Source organism: Thunnus albacares, chromosome 8, assembly GCF_914725855.1.
Source record: "Thunnus albacares chromosome 8, fThuAlb1.1, whole genome shotgun sequence".
NCBI lineage: Eukaryota > Metazoa > Chordata > Actinopteri > Scombriformes > Scombridae > Thunnus > Thunnus albacares.
In genome coordinates this window covers 19788066-19808834 of record NC_058113.1, presented here as the reverse complement: position 1 = coordinate 19808834, position 20769 = coordinate 19788066, and the positions used below count along the sequence as shown (strand labels likewise).

Here is a 20769-nt window from a genome sequence, read left to right as displayed (position 1 = left end):
AAACCCCCACGTCTCTATCCACTCTTCCTCTTTCTCTCAAATTCCTCAAATATCTGTTTAGTGTTTTCACTTTCCTTCTCTCTCTTCCCCTCCAGCATTGGAAAACAAAGATAAATAGACACAATCTCCGCAGCGCTGAACTATTGTACACTTAACAAGAAAGTAAACAAATACACACAGCCAACGCACGCAGAAACAAAGACACACACACACAAGCCACGTTGTCTCCCTTTGCTCCCAGTGTTCACATGACAAAACACTTGCATCCCATCACCTCTCACCTCCCTCTCTCTGCCTTTCTCTTTCTCTGTCTTTATCTCACTCGGTAGGAATCTGTGCTTAGTCAGAGCTGAGAAGAGAAGCTTGGCAGGATAGGAAGAAAGAAAGGGAGATGTTGGACAAATTGGAGGAAAAAGTAAGTAGGGAGAGTGTTTTGTGCAAAGAATGAAAGCAGATTGAGTTCCAGTCATTCTCTTTTCTTTCTTCCTCTTGACTCTCACCACCCATGACGCTACATGTACACTGTAGGCCTGCTCCAATGAGAGGAGGGATTGTGATGGGTTGGGCAGGCCGTGGAGGTCTGCCAAAAGACCTTACACACACACACACACACTAATAACAGAGCAACATTTAACTCACTTAAACACACATTTTACTTTTGTAACCCCCCTCTGCTTCCTAGCATTTAATTCTCGCTATAAGCCTATTATCACATTGAAGCACTGTGCAGCTGAACCCTAAACTGTGTGTGTGTGCGTGTGTGTTAACTCACAACTCACCCTCGGTAAAAGGCTCCCAGTTATAAAGGCGACCCATAAACTCCTGGGTGTTAAAGGCTGCACACTGCTCTGCTCTGGAGTCCAACGTACCTCCTCCGCACACCTGGAGGACAGAAACACAGAGAGTCAAATATTGAGTGCCACACATTGAACTAATATGAAATCACTCAGCTATTAAACCGATTTCTCTCCCAGTCCAAGGAGAAGTAAGGGTGGAGAGGACCGTTGTGAGTAAAAGGAGAGAAAAAAAACAGCTAATAAAGAAAGGGATAATTAACTTTAGAGCTTACTTGAGGTAAGCACAAACAGGCCAAACACAAACACACTCAACACACACTCAAATACACGTAGTCTCAGTGCTGCCTTTGGCAGTCAGCGAGCGTATTAGAAACATATGGGAAGAATAGATTTTTTGGATGCGGCTGCACACATAAATCCACCGTGGCTTTCAGTGCACAACCACAGAATGCCAGTGACTGTGTGAGCGCGCGTGTGTGCGTGTGTGTATGAGCACATGTCCAGCTTGTGCTCGTTCAAGCGTGGTCCTCATGGAGCCGTACAGTGGAAAGAGTTTTAGCATACCTGCACTTAAACGACAGCTGAAACATCGGGCAGACACAACTCTGCTGGTTTTCACCGGACTGACTATAACTCATTGGGCTTAACCCCAGGCACGTGGGACACACGCACACACACATACATACACACACACACACACACACACACACACACATAGACACACACACACACACAGTGGTGGACAAACTATGCGCGTTTACTCAAGTTCTATATTTAAGTGCATTTTTAAGGTACTTGAACTTGATTATCTCAATTTTATGCTACTTTGGACATCAACTTCAGTGCATTTCAGAGGGAAATATTGTACATTTTACTCCATTACATTTATCTGACAGCTATAGTTATAGTTATAGACAGTTATCGGTTACAATTTTACATAAAAAAGCACAGTAAGATTATAAAATACAACCTTTATTAGAGATTACGGCAGTGGATCCCAACCTGTTTGGGTTGTTACTAAAAAGCTGCACCTAGTTGGGGCCCCTTGTCAATGTTTCAGACATCTGTATGAGTGGTCAGAAGTCCCACCAAAGAAAGATCTCCCCTCTAAACTTCTCAGAGAGTTAAAAGACTTAAAATGATCCAGTATTTCATGAAAAAACAAGAAAACTACAGAAAAATCCAGAGAATGAACTCAAATTTGTGGAACAGAACTTTGTTTTTCCTTCTTTTTTACCACACTAATCATCTCACGACCGCTCAGATGTATCTTGTGACTCATTGGCAGAGTTCCCAAAGGTTGGGGACCAGTGGACAAAACTACCTAACTGTATATAAAGTAGTAAAAACTAGCTCCACCTCCAACAGCTATATGCTGCTAATGTATTCTTGCATCAGTACCAACAATCTAATAATATCATATGTAACAATAGATTGGTCACAGGGGCAATTTTTCTGCATTAAGAGTACTTTTATCTTGATACTTTAAATACATTTAGCTAATAATACTTATGTACTTTTACTTGAGTAACATTTTGAATGCAGGGCTTTTTCCTACTGTATGATCGAGTATTACGTTGTTGTATTGGTATTTTAGTTATGGATCTGAATACTTCTTCCACCACTATGCACACATTCAGCTTCATTGGGTATCATTCCTCCGACAAGACCCCTGGTCAGAAAACCACTGAGTTTACAGCCTCCTGATATACAACTGGCACTAAATACACCCACACACTCTTGCATGCCGCACACAAAGCTCTCAGATTTCCTCGCAGCTCTAATCTCTGTCAACTCCTCAATTTTCTTGTCTTTCACTCCCTCTCTTTCTTTGATTCGTTCCTCTTTTCCTTTTGTTTTTTCTTTTCTTTCTTTCTGGACATCTTTCCAGTCGCACAGCTGTCACAAACAGCTGGAAAGTTCCTAGTCGCTCATCTGGGGAGACAAGAGCGAGGGAGTAGTCAGGTTTACACACACACACACACACACACACACACATGCACACACACTTACATGCACGCACAGAACGCCAGTTCCCATGTGAACCAACCTCTGTGACAAAGTGTAACTAAAAGACTCTCATGGATAAAGCATCAAAGCATGCGTTCATTGAAACTGGCCTTGCTGGATTTCACACTTTCACTGCATTGTGTGAGTGTGAAGGAATGTAATGCGGCCGTCATGTCACAAGGCACTCATACTGATCATCTGTTGTTTCTGATTTGGCGAAGTGTGAAACCAGCTCGTGAAACTTTACGTGGTACGGGCCGCCACAGTTTCACAGCACTGAAGACTTATTTTTGGGTTATTTATGGGTGACATGCCATATTGAGGTCTAAAACCTCTTATATAAGAGTATGTTTGAACTAATGAACTGAATATGTGAGTGTACACGGGGGCAGCTGAAGGTCAGCGTACGTATGTGACCTAATGTTTTCAAGTAACCGTGTAAATCTGTCTGGACGTGTATGTGAAATGTGGTTGGTAATGGTTGTAAATATTTCTGCTTGACATAAACATGTTCAGCTCCTTTTAAAACTGAATAGTTTCTGTGTATCAGTGCATATGTGTGTGTGTGTGTGTACGGAAGACCATAAATAATGAGTGGGCAACATCCCCAAACACACACATACAAGGACTGATGCTACAGTGCAGTAAAAAAAAAGGCAGAAAGAGCTTCCATAAAAGACAAAAAGGGGAATGTAAAATGAAAAGAAAGAATGCAAGAAAAAGTTAAGTGTGTGCATTCATGCGTTGGTGATTGTGTGAGCGCTACAGGGCGAGTGGAGTCCCGAAAGAGTTTAGGGTGTGTAAAAACAGAGGGAAGCTAATGGACTGAATGGAGGAAGGAGGGAGGGAAGGTGAAGTGGGAGCGAAAACAGAAGAGAGACCAAACTGTTCACTGGTGTTTCACGGTTGTGTGGAGGATATGTGTGTTATTGTAAGGACTGGTACACTACGGTGTTCCCTCATTTACTGTGAGAGCAGGGGCAGGGGGTCTCCCCATGACCGCCAAGGAGAGCATGAACACAAGAAGAAGTAGAAGAAGGAAAGGGTGGAGTGACAGACTGAGGGGGAAGAAAAGGGAGAGTGGCAGTTACTGAATGGGCTGAAGACAGAGAGGAAGGAGAGCGACGGCTTTTACAGGAAACAAAATACTTAAAAGAGGAGCTGATAGAAGGAGATGAAGGTGGATTGTGGTGAAAGAAAAGGCAGCGAGGATGGGTTTGGGCCTGTGGATAAAATCAAAACACTCAAAAACCACAAGTGCACTCACAACACAGTCAAAACCATTCAATCATTTAGCAGCATTCAAAAACAAAATGTTCCTGGTGTCTTGCCAGTTAATTAACCTTTGTATCAGCTATTAAAATGTTCCATAAGTAGGCCTACATGACACTGGGAAAAGCAGTTGGTAGTTGTTTCTGGCTAACAAATGTCGGGCTCTGGTTCATCGTGATGAGCTTGTGTAATAATTTTTGACTTTGTCCATATCCCAGATAGCAAAGTTGCTGTGGCCCACACACAACACTCATGGCACTTTTATTTGGCCCACATACCACGTGGAATGATGGCACTTTGGCGGTCCGCTCCAGTTTCCCAGATCTGGGCCACAAGCAACCCAAAACAATGCCGTATGTCAACCACGAACAAACCAGATAAACCAGAACTGGCCCACATCCAGACTACACATGCCCGAGAGCACCACATCTTTAAAAAGACCCACATTTGACTTGGGATATTTGGGCCATATTTGCTATTTTACATGTGGGCCATTTCAGGCCAGAAGAAGGCCAGCAGTGCCGCATCATTGCCTGAAGTGGCCCACTTCCGTATGCTATCCGGGTATCACCGAGTAATGAAATTTATCAAGTACCAAAATCTAGCATCGGATGTCTGGTCACATTTATAATCGTGTTTACTTATTCTTTGATCATTTCTGATATAAATCTAAATGTTTACCAATTTTAGGCAAAGTTCTTGTACGAATGCTTGTGTTTATACATTTAACTTTGTTTGTTATGTTTACTTTTTAGGCATTTTTACCTTTAGAGACGGAAAACAGGGGTATGACACGCAACAGTTATGCATCTTAGCCAGTAGGCTATTAGGGCACCCCCAGACATTTAACATTTCAGAAGTTTTTGTCTCTTTTGTTGAATGACAAAGAGGGCTTTGTAAAAGGAAGTGGCTATTGGTACGGATTTCTCCGTGTCAATAGCCCATTAATTGTTGGTATGGAATTATTACACATGTGCATTGGTATTGGTTGTGCAAGATCACATGATCAAATTCAAATTGTTTCAGAATGGGGGAACGTTTTTGCTGGAAGGTGATACCCATGGTTTGGGTTAAAATGGTTAGGTTTAGGCACAAAAACCACTTGGTTAGGGTTAGGGAAAGATCATGGTTTGAGTTGAAACAGTAAAATGCAGTAAAATGTCCCATTTAACGACACTAAAATGCCCAACATGACGGTAAAAAATGTCCAGTACCAGTCCAAACCAACAGCCTGTGGACTACTGGCACAGAATCCCATTCTATGTCAATAGTCTGTAAATTATTTCACTGGTTCCGTAGACGCGGCCGGCGGCTTTGTAAAAAAGTATTGCTTTGGTAACAATACCAAAACTCAGGTATTATATTGACAAGTATCTAAAAAATGATGATGGTGGTACCCTTTCCTTTTCATACAGTCCACAAAAATGATTACTAGTTGTCCTTATGGTTGTGTTTGACACTTGTATTTATTCTGTCTTTTAGCACTTATAGAGAAACTATGGTTTCTTACATCTCAGGTCTTATTTTTGTAGTTGTGGCAATCATTTACACTCCACATGACAATCAGTCAGTTACGATAACGTTGTACTTACTGAAGTAATTGCTCAAGTCTGTGAACACTGCGACCGCATCATTACAACAAAGTCCAATGGGGCAAGAAGCAGCGGTCAGACAATCAGACAATGTAAACAAGGTTAGTTGGATTATCTAAACCACTTTAGAAGTGAAACCGCAAGTGATCAACAAATTTGAAATGGTAGTAATAATGCGTCACTGCAGATGGTAGCTCCAAGTTGAATGTCTGTAAGATGTGATGGTTGTAAACAACAGACATTTTGGGTAGTAAATTTACAGTTCATCTTTGTTTTCCCATCCAAATAAGTTTGTTTGAAACTTGTATGATCGCCTGAATGCTCGTGTTTCTTGCCCAATCTGACCTTTTAGTGATGTCACCAAGGGTTCCCAGATCTATCATATAATTACCAACAAGAATGATGACTAAAACTAGTAAACTAAGACCCAAGCTGTATGAAATCAGGATTCCCCCTTAACTGTAATCACTACTCACTCACTGCTATCACAACTTATTCCTTAAATACTATCAATATACGTGAAAAAGAGTAACTTAAATCCACATAGAGGGTTGTTAAACAGCCAGTAAATAAGAAAAAAGAAGAGAAATGAAGTGAAGGATGGAAAAACTGGCTATTACTGAGTGGCTGACTGACAGAGCAAAAGAGTAAAAGATGAATAGCAGCAGAGAGCAGGTGAGAGAAAAGTGAATACAGCTGGTGAAAGACAGAGAGAGAGACGGTGTTTTTGTACAGGAGCTGTGAAAGTTATGGATGTGTTTTACTACCAGGGAGGGGGAAAGAGAGAGAAGATCCGTGTGCAATATAGGAGCATGTGAAGAGGGACGGGGGGATTACTGCCTGAGGCCTAAAGGCTTTATTTTGTGTGCACACACACACAAAAATGCCACACACACACACACACACATATAAACACACATGAGCCAAGGCCCTGATCACACATAACACTCTAACGTGAAATACAAACACTCAGACCAACCCAGACAAGACTAATGAGTTTTGAGAAGGAACAGATTATGTGGCAAGCGGGAACCTTTCACCACATGTGTGTGTTTCCATAGGGAAAGCCCAGGTGACACATCGTCGCCATCCTACTTGTTGCTCAGTCATTCCCTGTGCAAGTCTACGCCTGCACAGCTGGCCATATTGCCTCAATACAGGTCAAGACTGGCCGCTCATTCCTCAAGCATTACAGCAACGTTACACAGACAAAACAACTGACCGCTGGCCTCTGCAGCCATAAATCAACACACTCCACACAAGGCAGAACTAATCACTGTACACATGCACACAAATCCATGACATAGGTTAATATGTGTGTGTATGCTCATGTATGTGTTTGTCCTCAGTGATTAACATTCTCCTGGATAATCTTGTGACCGGGGCCGTGTGTCGGTGCTTTGCAGAGCACCACCCAGCCCTCAGCCTTGACCCCACAGGGGGCGGGGGGAGTCAGGAGTCCTCCAGAGGAAACACTGCTCATCTATCAACAACAGGCAACGACTGGAGGATGAGGCCCAGTGCTGCGCAGAAAGAGGGCGAGATACGCTGTCTGTCTCAGGGGCCGAGGGAGAGTCTGAGCCTCAGAACAGCTTAACTGTTCGAGGACATGCTTGTTAGAAGAAGACAAAAGAATACAATAGAATAGGAAAGAAAAGAAAAGAGGGATCCTAGATAAACACTGTAACCACAAGATCAATAAATGAATCCAGAACTTCGCTGGAAGGCGTTGGAAATAACAATCTTTCCATGTTCCACTTTCCATGTAGGAGCTCTACAAACCCAGACCATATTTCTACTAACCAGAGTGTTTTCATGCACAGTGATAACTCTTAATTTAAGACATATTTTCATAATAAGACACTGGTGTGAGAGAGAGAGAATTCGGAAGTGTAAATAGCTACACTCTTCGTTCCCAGGACTCATTTTTATTGACAGTTCCCCAAATTAGTTAAGCTATGTACGCTGCTTCCTCTGTCCTTCTGCAATTTCATCTAAAATTGCAAAATCTGTCTCTGTCTCTGTGAATTTAAATCACTACTGCAGAAGCTGTGTTCTCTATCTTCTAGGGCTTTTAAGAATCTTGAATTGTTGGCCTCATTAAGGTTTTGTTTCAGATTGGTCTTATTTAGTTTTGTGGTGATTTTGTGGCATATCTTATCTTATGTTATTTGTCTTATGTTGTTTATCAGTAACTCATTGTTATTGCTGCCCATCTTAGGCAGGAATTGAGGCTTTCCTGGTTAAAGGCACCCTGTGGAGTTTTTGAAAACTAGTAGCGGTATGAAGAAATGTCTTTCTAATAATAATAATAAAAATAACTTTATTTATATAGCACTCTTCCAAACAAAGTTACAAAGTGCTTAACAGTGACAACAAAAAGACAACATCAGTTAACAGTAAAAAGTAAAAATATTAAAAACACAAGATAGCAGCACAACACAGAATGAAGTAATGAGGTACATAGAAATAATAGTACAATTTAAGAAAAGACTATCTGATAAAAGTGAGTTTTGACACATGATTTAAGGTGGCTAGCCTGAGGATCTCAGGCTGCTCTATGGCTCATAGGGAATGAACATATCAGCAGAGTAACTAGGTGCCTGTCCTTAAAGTTTGTAAGTAAAATCTTAAAATTAAGTCTAAAACTCACCTGGAGCCAATGTAAAGATGTAATCTGATTTCCTTGGGTTTGTTAAAAGCCTCACAGCAGCATTTTGGATGAGCCGGAGGCGAACAACTGACTCGTGTAAACAAACTTTAAAAAAAAAAAAAAACTCAGCAAGAAACAATAAAAGATGACAGAAGGGGAGCGGAGTAAAGGAGAGGAAAGGCAGAGAGGGATGAAAAGAAACAGGAAAAAAAGGTTTGAGGGGAACTTGGAGCGCACAGGAGCTGATATAAACAGACTTTAACAAGCAGACGTACCTGTTCTTTGTAGAAAAGCAGGTACCTGTGCTTGTTAAAGTCAAACACAACAAAGATCAATCTGAATGACTCCATGTGGCCGAGTGTTTGTTCCTGTGTGTGCTGCAGCCCTACACATCTGGGCCTGTTTGTCACTTCATGAGAACAACAGCAATCGTGGCAGGGTCTGCACAAGCTCATTAGAGCTGAGGAGTGTGGCTCTGCAGTGATAGTCATATAAAATAAAATATAAAAATATCCTGTGTAAAAACGCCTGAGTAATGATAGAGTGTGATTAGATCATCTGACTCTCACTGCTGCAGCCTGAAGCCACGTTTGTGTGTCTGGTTGTTACAACATAAACTCAGATCAGAGCCAGATCAGAAACAATGACAAAGCATTACTTCTGCCCTTTGGTGGTGGTTTTTTTTAATGGTATTATCTTGCTGGTATCCATCTTACGTGGCGATGTGGTGAACTGCTACCCACATGCATCTCAAATCCACATGCCTCATTTACTGTTGTATACGTATGCTGTATATTCTGGGTAAATATTTACTCTTAAGGGGAGGATGTAAACAAAGCGGGATTGCTTATAGAATCTGCAAAATTCAGGGTAAAAGACGTCAAAGTTTGAGAGGAAATGTCTGCTTCAAACTAGTGTCTCGTCTTTTTTTCCAGCAGCTTCTTCTCAAATTCCACCTTTTCCTCCCCTCTCCCTCTGACGGAATAACTTCTCCTCTTGTTACACTCTGCGCTCGCTCACACATACACAAACTCTCTCTCTCTCTCTCTCTATCCCTCACACACAAACACACACACACACTTTTCCATGAATCCCTCTCTTCCTCTGACACAAACTTCCTGCTCAATCTTTTTTCTCTCCATCCCAACCATCCCTCCCTTTAGTCCTCTGTCTCCTCCACTGATGGGACTCTTTATATCTCTCCACACACAACCTAAACATTCCTTCTCACCGGCATTCATCTCAATTTCTTCTCTGCCTCTCTCCCTCCCCACCTTTCTTCTCCGCTCGCCCTTTAGCTCACCCTCCCACTACTGTGTGCAGATTTTCTAAAAACAGTACTCTCTTTCACTACTACTTAACTACGTCACTTCCTTCACCACCCTACCCTTAAACCCTCACTAACACTTACACACACACACACACACACACTCTTCCCCTTTTGCCCTTCTCATTTCCTCTGTCCCTCTCTTGGTTCCCCACTTGCTTCTACGCAACAGTAAAAACACACACATACACACAGCCAATCACACTTGTGATGGGCCTCAGGCGCACTGTGTTATGACAAACACACCTAATAGATAATAGGATGTGTCATACTCAGTCTGGCTCACTGCCTCAATCACACACACACACACACACATATATATATACACCATATACAAGCCTGGGCAAAGTCCTGCATTCATCAGTGCTTTAAACCTATTTTTAAAGCAGTGATACAACATATAAAAACTGAAATGTGGCCCAACAGTCCACTGCAGGAACAAACAGAGCTAATGAAGACTTTTAGAGGCTAATGTTGGGTAAACATGTAACCCAATGAGTCAGGATCAGCCATCACAGGACTGCTATTAGCGCTGCTGGCACACAGAGGCCGTGTATTCTGCCAGCTACTAAATCTGTTTTAACTTGGGGACTATCACACAGTCCGGCAGAGACAGAAAGAAAGAAATAGAGGGGAGCGAAGGAGAACAAGAGAGGGAGCAGCGCTGGCAAATGATCAGCATAGAGAAATGTCAAGGGCCGATGAGTGCCAACCTGGCCCCAAACTCAAGTGTCTACTTCCACTTGATGAGAGCCAGTCGTAGATGGAAAGTGTGAGAGTGAAAGTGCGCAAGTGTGCGTGTGGTATACGTTAAACCCAATCTTATCGTTTCCCCCTACGCTCTCACTTAAGAGAGACCTGCTACAAGCGGTCTACTGGTGTACATAACCCAGTCACATGTCACTCTGGGTATTTCTGTCCCCATGATCAAATCTTATGGATCAGTTTCCGTCTGTTTATTTCATTTGTTGGTTCCTCCATCCATCACATGCGATATCTTACACACAAATGATCGATTTTCATGAAACTCGAGGAGGAATGATGCTGCTCACCACTGCTTTTTGGCATTTTATTGCTATAAATATCACTTTGACAAGCCCATGGGTAATGCAAAATTATGTCTAAGCTGGTTTGCTGGTCCATGCTGTGACAGTACAAATCAATTTTAGAGCTACAATTGCAATGATTACGTGTAATTCATTTTTGTGGCAAAAACAGAAATACATTCAAGCTGAAATCTGTGTCTTTCCACATGTTGTCAGTCTCTCAAGGGATGATGTTTGATTGATTAATGTTCGAAACACAGAAGAGATGGTGGATGGTTGTATTGAAGCCCGCTGTTAATTTGATGCAGACGTTGCAAAAGGTGGAAAATGTGCAAGCGAGCCAGTTGTGATACTACGATGCAGTTGTGTTTTGGTTCTTGAAAATATAAAGAGCTGTGATATATGTCAGATGTGTTTGCCAGGACAGGTGCAGCCCAGTGTCTCCAAAAACAGTTAAAGTGGTGTTTTAAAATGTTTTAAAATGTTGCACAATACCGATACATACAGTACATTAACAACATTTAATTAAAACACATTGTAGATATGATCACTTGAGACTCACTGTGTCGTTGGAAAAGTCCTTATCCACAATATTCACTCTCAATCTCACCTTTAATTGAGTGAAATCAAGCGTGGCATTCCTGTCTCGGTGAAACCTGAGTTACTGCGAGGTCAACCTCAGTTTCTCACCTGTGCACTGGGAGTCGAGTTGGCTCGCCTGACATGACCAGCTCGTCCGTGTCTCTGGCTGCCTCCTCTTGGCAGCACGTACGCACACTTGCTACCGATAATGCTGGCACTGTGCTGCACCGAGAGGTATGGAGCAGGTCGAGACCCCAATCATCACTGCAGGCCCCGTGCCAGACAAGACATTACATCAACACACACTCCAAAGGCACAGTCGTGTGCGCTCACACAAACACTCATCGCCCTGGCACATATTCACACTCACACATGTGTGCAATCACTCATAGAGACACCGAACGCAGACACATGCGTACGATCACGTGTAAAGCTTCACAACAGAGATGTGAGTTCCAGAATAGCATATACGCACGCCTTAGAGTAGCGGAGGCTCCAGCAGGAAGTTTCCATCCGAGTGCTCATAGACAAGCAGCTAGTGTTGGAGTTGGGGAATGATCAACCTATCAAATACTCTGCTGACCTTCAGCTCCTCAGTTTACGGCCACCTAACCGCTCCCTTCAACACATGGCATGCATATAAATCAAGCATGACTGCAGGCTATATACAGATGCATGATGCATAAAGCAGAGGTGAACAGGGGACATGGGGACTGAGTAGCTGGTCCTGGAGTGAATTATTGAGATTATTAAGGGATATGAAACCCTGAGATTTATAGGTAAAGATTTCAACCTGGATCTTACCTGCGAGAAGCACCTGCGGTACTCTTTCTCCGGCCCAGAGCATCTGTAGATCTGAGGAGCTCCTCTCCCTCCATCCCTGCCCGCCTCCACCCCCAGGTGCGGGATGTGGGGATGCTGTAGTGGGTAGACGTTGCCTGAGGGTGGGGCGTGAGGGCTGAAGCCTGGGTGGAGCTCCCTGTCTCTGTGCACGCCGCTGGAGCGGTGGAGAGGGGAGGAAAAGGGTGAAGTGACGGCAGGTGAGTTGGGGATAGAGAGAGGGGAGACGGGAGGAGGCGGCGCGGTGACGGAGTGCCAGTCAAACGCGCGGCGGTTGGATAGGACAGATGAAGAGGAGGAGCGTGAGAAAGAGTGAGAGGGGGGCACTCGCTCTCTTGCCCTGCCATGTTCTGTATTGGTGTGCGATGGTCTTTCCACGTTGCGGTGCGGGCTGCTGGTTGTGGTTGTGGTTGTGGGCAACTCCTCAGCAGCATGTGACTCTGGGCCCTCCTCTTCCTCTCTCCTCCCTGCCTCCCCGGAGTCTCCATCACTCCCCGTCTCATCTTCATCTTTCCTGGTGTTCTCTGTGTCAACTTCACTATCTAGTCCAGGTGCCGGTGTGGGCTCCGCAGATTCGGTGCTGTTAGCGGTGTGGCGAGCCTGCCGGTTGGGCCGGTGCAGAGGCAGAGAGAAAGGAACCCTGCCATACCCGAACTGACCGGGACGGATGTTGGAAGACCTGCGAAGCAAAAAAAAGAAACAGATCAGGGAGTATTTAGAGAGAAAGATTTACAGATGGTCAGAAAGAGCCAGAGGCAGTCACAGAGATACAGGAACAAGAAAGACAGGACACATTTCAGATGCAGCTCATGTTAGCTGTCCAACATTAATATAACCGAAATAGAGCCAGCAGACTGTTGTGAGGCAGCAGTGTGATGTAGTGCCTGTTGGTATGACAAAAACCAGAAGTACTGATGTAATAACACAGCAGATACCAGAGGCCGAGATGGGCATAACTCCAACTCCCAATACTTTTATGAGCGAAAACATCATAACAAGTATTCTCTAATGTCTAAACAATGTCAACACTTAAACTAATGGTACCGGAACGTAACCTTACCATGGACTTAAGGTGGAGATTTCGAAATAAAATCTTGTCACTTTGGGTTTTCCTAAGTTTGAGTTTCTGAGGATCCTATGGTGACTGTTGCTGCTCACAACAGCAATCCAGTTCTCCTGTTTATTCTAAACAAACCACTGTTGCTACTGCCAGTGATGACTAACTCACTTTCTGAGTCATTTTCCTGGAAAAGGCCATTTTCGGGTCATCAGCAAAGCAAAGTTAATATCTTCTATTAATCTGATATTGCTTGAAATAGTGTTTTAATTTTGTCCGTTAGGAAACAAACATTTGATAACAATATATTGGCCGAGATTTGTGATACAAACACAAATCTGAGGATACTGAGATATGCATTTTTTCACTGTCAAATTAAACTTTTCAGTGCTCTCTGAGATAGAAAATAACAAAAACAATCTCACCATAAAGTCCAATCAGTACTTATTCTGGGGCTTTCAATCAAATTCCACCATTTTTTCTCAGTATATGTAATTGCCCACTTATCATGGAAATTTAGATTTTGTTTAAGGACTTCTCATCCTTGTTGACTTAAAAGATATAAAAGAGCTCAGAAAATAATGGAAATTTGAACTGAGCAAACTCCATCAGCTAAGGAAGATTGTGTAATATGATTGAAAGCTCCAGAACAACTACTGAGTACTACTGCTGAGTGGACCATGTGGTGAGAATGTTTTGGTCAATTACTTTTTCTGAATAACCTTAAAATTGTCTTTGCATTTCTGATTATTCGGTTATCCATCAGCCGACATATATGCCGTTTGTTTTTTATTAATGGTCCAGCTTCACTCACCTCCTTGCAGGCAAACCCTCCCGATTGCCTGAGACAGACCTTCTACTCCCTCCCCCTCCGTTCCTCACTGCTCCCGGATTGGTCGGCCTCCTCATGATCCGTCCCGGCTGGTTGTAGCCATGTGGAGAAGCGTGGTGGGGCGCGCGGTAAACAGACACACGGTCCTGATTCGTTGGGGAGAATTCTGGTTGGTAAAAAGGAGGAGACTGATTGGTCTGTCCTGGTACAGGAGCCCCTCCTCCTCCGGCGGGGGTATTCCGATACAGAGGCAATCCTTGGTTGTGATTGGCGGAAATTGGTGGGGAGTGATAAGGTGGGTGTTGCCCGGGGTAACGAGGAGGGTAGTAGGGGCGGATGGGTGAGATGACAGGACCTCCGATGCCTCCGGGCAGATACCCTGCCCAGTTAGGTGGAGAGTGGGAGAGAGGAGGGGCTTGGGGAGGTGGAGGGGATAAACACTTCCTGCTTCTCTGTGAGACGCCCACGCCGCAGGTCTGAGAACATTCTGACCACTCCCCCCAAACAGACCACACCCCCTCCACAGGCTCCGCCTCAAACACCTGTCTGGACCTCCGGCCTGCCACCTGGCACACACACACACACACACACACACACACACACACACACACACACAAACATACACACAAACATACAGTTAAGAGGAGAATTACACTTATTACATATTTATTACAACTTTACTGTTTCTATAATCCAACTGCTGGGCTGCCAGCCAGCACCGGGCTTCAGAACGCTTACATCCAGGCCACGAGTAAATCAAATGATGTGGCAAAAAAAGCTGAGAAATAATTATATAATTTTTAGGACTGCAACCATCAGTTATTTTCACTATTGATTAACCTAAAGGTTATTTTCTGATATTAATCACTTAGTCTTCAGAATGTCAGCAAATTGCCTGCAGTTACATCATAAAATTTCTTGTTTTTTCCAACCAACCTTCCAAAAGCCAAAAGATTCTCAGTTTGCGATTATATTTGACCAAGAAAAACAGAAAATAATTACATTTCACAAGCTGGAACCAGTGAATTTTTTCCGATTTTTGCTTGAAAAATGACCACAACCACAACAATCAATCATCAAAGTAGTTGCAGATGAATTTCCTATTGATCAATTAATCATCTAATCATTTGAACTCATAAGGTATTAAAGGCTATTTCAGGGTAATTACTTGAACTTGGCAGAGTTTATCTGTGCTGTATTTTACTCATCACTATGTCAACCCCCCCCAACAAAATACATTCGTTTAAACAAAAAGTCTTCTGTTTGCGAGGTAATCCGTGTGATTACATTAATGTTGCAAAGATGTCTTCTAAATGCAATGAAATACGCACAAATAAAATTATGTTTCAGTTTTGAAACTTAATTTACTTAATCAAAACATAATCATTCAGCCACTACTGTAATAAATTTGCTATATGTCTCTTTTCATTCCCTCCAGGATTCCAGAGAGAAACGGACTCTTTGTTGCATTTTGAGAAAAAATTTGACTCAAAGGTCAGTTTTTAGTTCTTTTGTATTTTAGAACAATCATAAAGTTAAATTTAATAAAAACTCGCTGTTTAAAAAGTAGTTTGACTGAATGTTCAAGTACACTACTCCTGACTGTAACATTAACCCTGTTGTAATAAAGTTGAAACTGCAAGCCTTGGCAATGTTTTAAAAAAGTACTTAACTTTGCAAAAACGTTGCCATTGCAAAATCAAAAATCTCTGGAAGGACTTATTTCTTCACAGTAAGTGAGTCCACTGATGAGCTGCAGTCTCGTGAGTTTCCTTCCTCTGAGGCCAAAATATAAATCCTGAACTCTTCATAGTTCACTCAGGCTTAGAAGAGACTCGGTCACCTGCCAGCAGTTTATGAGCAGATGGATAAATTCATTGGAGTTGGTGTCATAGACACGACAAGATCAGGGCTGATCTGGCTGCGGTTCTGTGCAATTGTGTTTGTATATGTATGTGTATGTGCATGTGTGCCTGTGTGTGTGTGTGTGTGCATGTGCGTGTGTGTGTGTGTGTGTGTTTGTGTTTGTATGCGGGTGCCAGGCTGGGCTTTGATGTCTTCCTCTGTGGCTGTAGATAAATGTTTCTCCTCTCATTTCATAACTGAAGCGTTGGCCTGGTTGGCAGACCAGAAAACATGAGAGCGGAACAAAAGTTTCCATTCAGAAAGAACTCAAACATAAATCTGTGCTCCACTTCTCTCCTGTCTCTCTCTAAATGTGTTGGGTGTGTAAATATGTGAGCACATGGGTTAAAATGTGCAAGTAAACATACTGAACACACTGTTTGTTTATGTGAGAGAGAGGACAGGTGTAAGCGTGCGCACATTTGTGTGTGTGTGTTTCTATGCGTGCGCCTGTGTTTTCTGATACTGTATTGTCCAGTTCAACACCAGATTAAAAGAGTTCCTGTCTCCGTCTGAGGTAAAATGGCAAGCGGGTGGGAGAAAAAGGAAAGAGAAAGGGGTGAGAGAGACGAGGGGGAGCAAGGTGGACAGGCCTAATGACTGTGTGTGTGTGTTTCTGGAGGGGAGGTGTGGTCTGTCGTAATGAGTGACATCAAACACACAGCTGCCACATAATTGGGACCATTAATGAGCTCCGTGCAGTGACCCTGCAGCAGCCGCCGCTGACCTCTGGAGCTACTGGTTAAACTCCTGCGACACTGTACTACCAGACCCGGACCAGACTCAGGTGTGGCTGTGAATTCTGGGTCCTTTGTTTTTCCATTTTATAAACAAATGATCATACTGGTATTACTATGGGCCCCTTTTAAGGATAGCTTCACAATTTTTCAAGTCAAGGATATGACTGGTGATTTTCTATATTTTTACAAAACAAATCTCATGTGCGGAGCCAAACCAATATTGAACTCATCATACTTACAAGTGTCGTGTGTGTATCCAAAGCCTGATATATCTTATTCCTCTAACCTGCTTCCAGTGGAAAATATGGGGGACAAAATCCACAGTCCTTTTTAGCCAAAGCTAAAATGAGGCTTCGGCAGTATCAGTTAGATAAATCATGTGGATATCTTCCAAAGTTACAGTCATTTTAGTACAAAATTTTCTCCTTTGAAAGTATTCCCTTGCTGAGATGCAGTGGACGGATACACAGAAGGAATTCCATATTAAAAAGACAACTTTTTTTGTACAAACCGAGGAATTGTCTCACGTTTGAATCATGTTAGGTGGGAACTTTTTGCAGCCGATCATTTCCCAATATGTATATGAGTGCAAGAGCACGGCCTTAAGACAGATTTGAAAAAAAAACGTGAGCCTGTCCTTTAAATATTATCCCCTTTCACCTCCCTATGGTGATGCAGTCGTCTGTGAATCCCACTTATGATGAGCTAATGACTCACCTTCCTCTTAGCAGCCTTGGTCACGGAGGTCGTGACCACCACAAAGCCCCACAGCACATAGAGCCTGGAGGGATGAAGAACAAAAGAGTGAGAGGACAGGCAGATATATAAATGATTTCAAACATGAGCACGATTAATAAGGTCTTTTATAAATGACATAATTGCTCCATGACCTACATGTGAAATTGGTATACGCTGTGCAAACTAACACAGACTCTTATTATTCTCTGGACATCAACTTTCTTTAACCTGTTTCGCTAATGTACATTTTATGAAAAAAAATGTTAAACGTGTTGAGTGAACACCCTATCAAATGTTCCAGTGACCTAACTATACTTTAGCAACCAATTATGCCACTTTCTTTCCCACTACAGGTGGCATGAGGGCTTGAAGGGGAGGGTGGGGGGGTGAACAAAAGTTTCTTTTTCCCTTCAAGGTTCACAGGCAAACATCTCAATCAATCTGGGAAAGCCCAGGAGGCGCTAACAAACTAATGGGTTTAAACAGCAAGCATGTTTTCCCTCCGCATGCCTCTCTCTGGGGCTGTACACACCCTGTGGATGTGGTTTTAACACACACACACATACACACACACACACACATACGCATATCAGATCATGATCACTTTTGGGGACATTACATAGACTTACATTCATTTCCTGGAGACTTACCCTAACCCTAACTCATAACCACTGACCCAAAAACCAGCTTTTTCCCAATTGAGGACACGGCTTTTGTCCCCAACTGGACAAGCCGTCCCCAATTAACTGGTCCTAAGTCTGAAATTTGTCCCCAAAAGTAGCCTACGACAGACCACACACACACATGCACATACACACACACACACACACACCCCTACACACGCACACGCGCGCGCGCACACACACACACAGTCAGTCACAACATCCAAAATCATCTTGTAGTGTAGTGTACTTTTTATTTGAGGTTTGCTGTTCAAAGGAGTAGTTTATGGTTTAGGATGGTGTTGAATGTCTCCTTTAATTATGGGTTTCTGTACTTAAAGTTGACACGAAACTGCTTTAGGAAGCATGCCGATCCACTAGGGAGCCTGCAGAGCAAAAGCTGTACATCTGTAAAAGTAATTTAATCTAATATTGGTTCTTTGAAATGTTTTTTTTTTCTTTGAGAATGTGAAAACATGTCTGATAAATGCATTGTTTCAGAAGAAAAATCATTTACTTAAATCGGTTGTTCTGTCTATACTTGTGGTTTATTACAGCCATCTCCGCAGAACAAGACAAGTGTATTGGAAACAAGTGGAATACCATCCCTCCATCTGCCAAGAAAATAGCCTGAACATGAGACTAAACGCCTTTGCTAAGATGGACATTTCAGCGCTGACTATGAGAACCAAACCATCACCGCAATCACCAGTCCACAAGCCACATGTAGTCAGAGTAATTGGTCCCTTCTTCCCAGTGTGGTGCACCGCCGTGGTCTCTGGAAGCTTCCCCACACCAGACTACACAATTACCCCCGAAAAACACAGACAAAGGTCCCGCACAGTCCGACACAACAGAGCCGCTCAGGCCGAAGTAACGACCCCCTACCCGGGTCCACGTTTCCCTGGCCGCTACAGTGGCACATTGTAGAATAAACTCAGAGCCGCAGGGACAGGCAGAGAGAGAGGGAGAGAAGGCGAAGAGAGAGGGAGAGAGATGTGCAACAGGGGAGAAAACTCAAAAAAATCCACCCTGAGGAGAAAGAGGGAACTCTTAACTTAAACCTTATATGTGCCTTCGGGTAAATTCCTCATCATATATCCTGCACGGCGCCCAGTGCGCAACGAGAAGGCGTCGTGCGTAAAAGCAGAAACTTCGCCACAAAACAAAACAACTTTAAAATACAGATCTCTCCACAAACACTCAACATAAACACCCTGCCCACTCAAATGAGGATGCAAAAAAACACACCCCATGTGGTGTTGTGTACAAGCGGGACTGAGAGAAGCAGCAGGTTGTAGCTGTGTAAGCAAGTCAAAAGTTTTACCTGAATAGTAAACCGAGCCGCATGCTCCTCCAAAGAGTCTCCCGCTACGCTTTCTCACTCCACTGTTGATTACCGATATCGATTGATCAGTCCAGTTTAGTGATCGGTTCCAGTTCTCGTAGTTCTAAAAGAAATGTGATGAAGTCCTGCGAGGGCTTCTTCTTCTCCTCCTTCTTCTTCTTCTTCTCTCTCTTACTCTCCCTGTCCCCTTCCTCCTGTCACAGTCACTCCCCGTGATTTTTGGAAAGTGGGAAGGGTTCCGTTTTTTTCCCCTCTTTCAATCCGTTCACTCGACAACTTTTTTTTTTTTGAGGGGGGGGGGTCCTTATTATAAACTGGTGTGACGCCTGGCAGCCAGGGGGCCAGGGCAGAGAGAGGGGAGACAGGAGACACAAAATGGACAGATTACACAACTCTCTCTCTCACTCTCACCCTCTCTCTTTCACACGCTTAAACCATACACTCCCTCTCTCTCTCTCTCTCTTTCTCTCTCTCTCTCTCTCTCTCTCACACACACACACACACACACACACATACACACATCACTGTGGGCCCTGACTAAGCTGTAATAACTCTCAGAGCCGCTTTCTTAGTTGCACAATCCAACATAAGAATGCTCCATTGTACTAGGTCACACTGATCAGTAGTAATGATCTACTCCCCCTGAGCTGGCAGCATCTGCAGCAGGGACACTTTGTTGGGGATGTACAAAGCATTATGGGCTCACAATTGTGCCAACGCAAACACTGTTGGTTCTATAACAAAGTGGAAAATCAAAGTGGAAAATGATTCTTTCATGAATAAAATGCGGCTGCGGATTTTTGAGCGACATAAACATAACTGTGTTTTCTCATAACTGCTTAATCACATTTTAAGCACCAGAAACCAGACATGCTCCATCAGTTTTGGAGCTCAGATAAGTACACCCAATAGACTTCTAAGCAGGAATGAGATTCTGTGTGTGTGTGTTTGTGTGTGTGTTGGCTGTGAATTCCTCTCGGTTGTGGTCTGAAGCAGATGTGCAAAGTGCCTGATTCCAACCTGTTTACACAATATTTATTTGCTTGTAATCCACCGACCTTCCCAGTCAGTCGGAGCAGCTTTCGAAAACAGAACACGCTGGTCAAACAACCCACGGGGGACAGTGGGGGGTAAACATATAATGAAGAGCTTTATTCAGTTTTTAAGGAGGCTGATATGACTTCTGAAGGGATGTTAACACTTTTAGAAGCTTTTATCCAAGACTAAAGAAAAAAACATTTTTTTGTGTTTTGCCAATAGCAAAATTAAAGACATAAAAGTATGCATGTTAACAAAAAGCTTATCTCACTTACTAAGAAGTTCTGTAGTTGCACAAACAAGCATTCCTCTATCTACTGAGGTTGGACA

The 20769-nt window shown here is 43.1% G+C and overlaps 1 protein-coding gene across 1 annotated transcript in view; it reads right to left on the bottom strand.

Annotated features, from left to right (window-relative positions):
- adamtsl4 (ADAMTS-like 4) overlaps positions 1-19794 on the bottom strand; it is a 38109-nt gene extending 18315 nt beyond the window's left edge. Inside the window, exons 1-5 of the mRNA XM_044358602.1 lie at positions 19381-19794; positions 17371-17434; positions 13991-14574; positions 12084-12798; positions 780-882 (exon numbers count right to left, since the gene is read on the bottom strand). Coding sequence (XP_044214537.1) covers positions 780-882; positions 12084-12798; positions 13991-14574; positions 17371-17434; positions 19381-19403 — 1489 coding nt within the window. The 5' untranslated portion in view covers positions 19404-19794. The remainder of the gene's footprint in view (positions 1-779; positions 883-12083; positions 12799-13990; positions 14575-17370; positions 17435-19380) is intronic.
- Between the last annotated feature and the right edge of the window lie 975 nt (positions 19795-20769).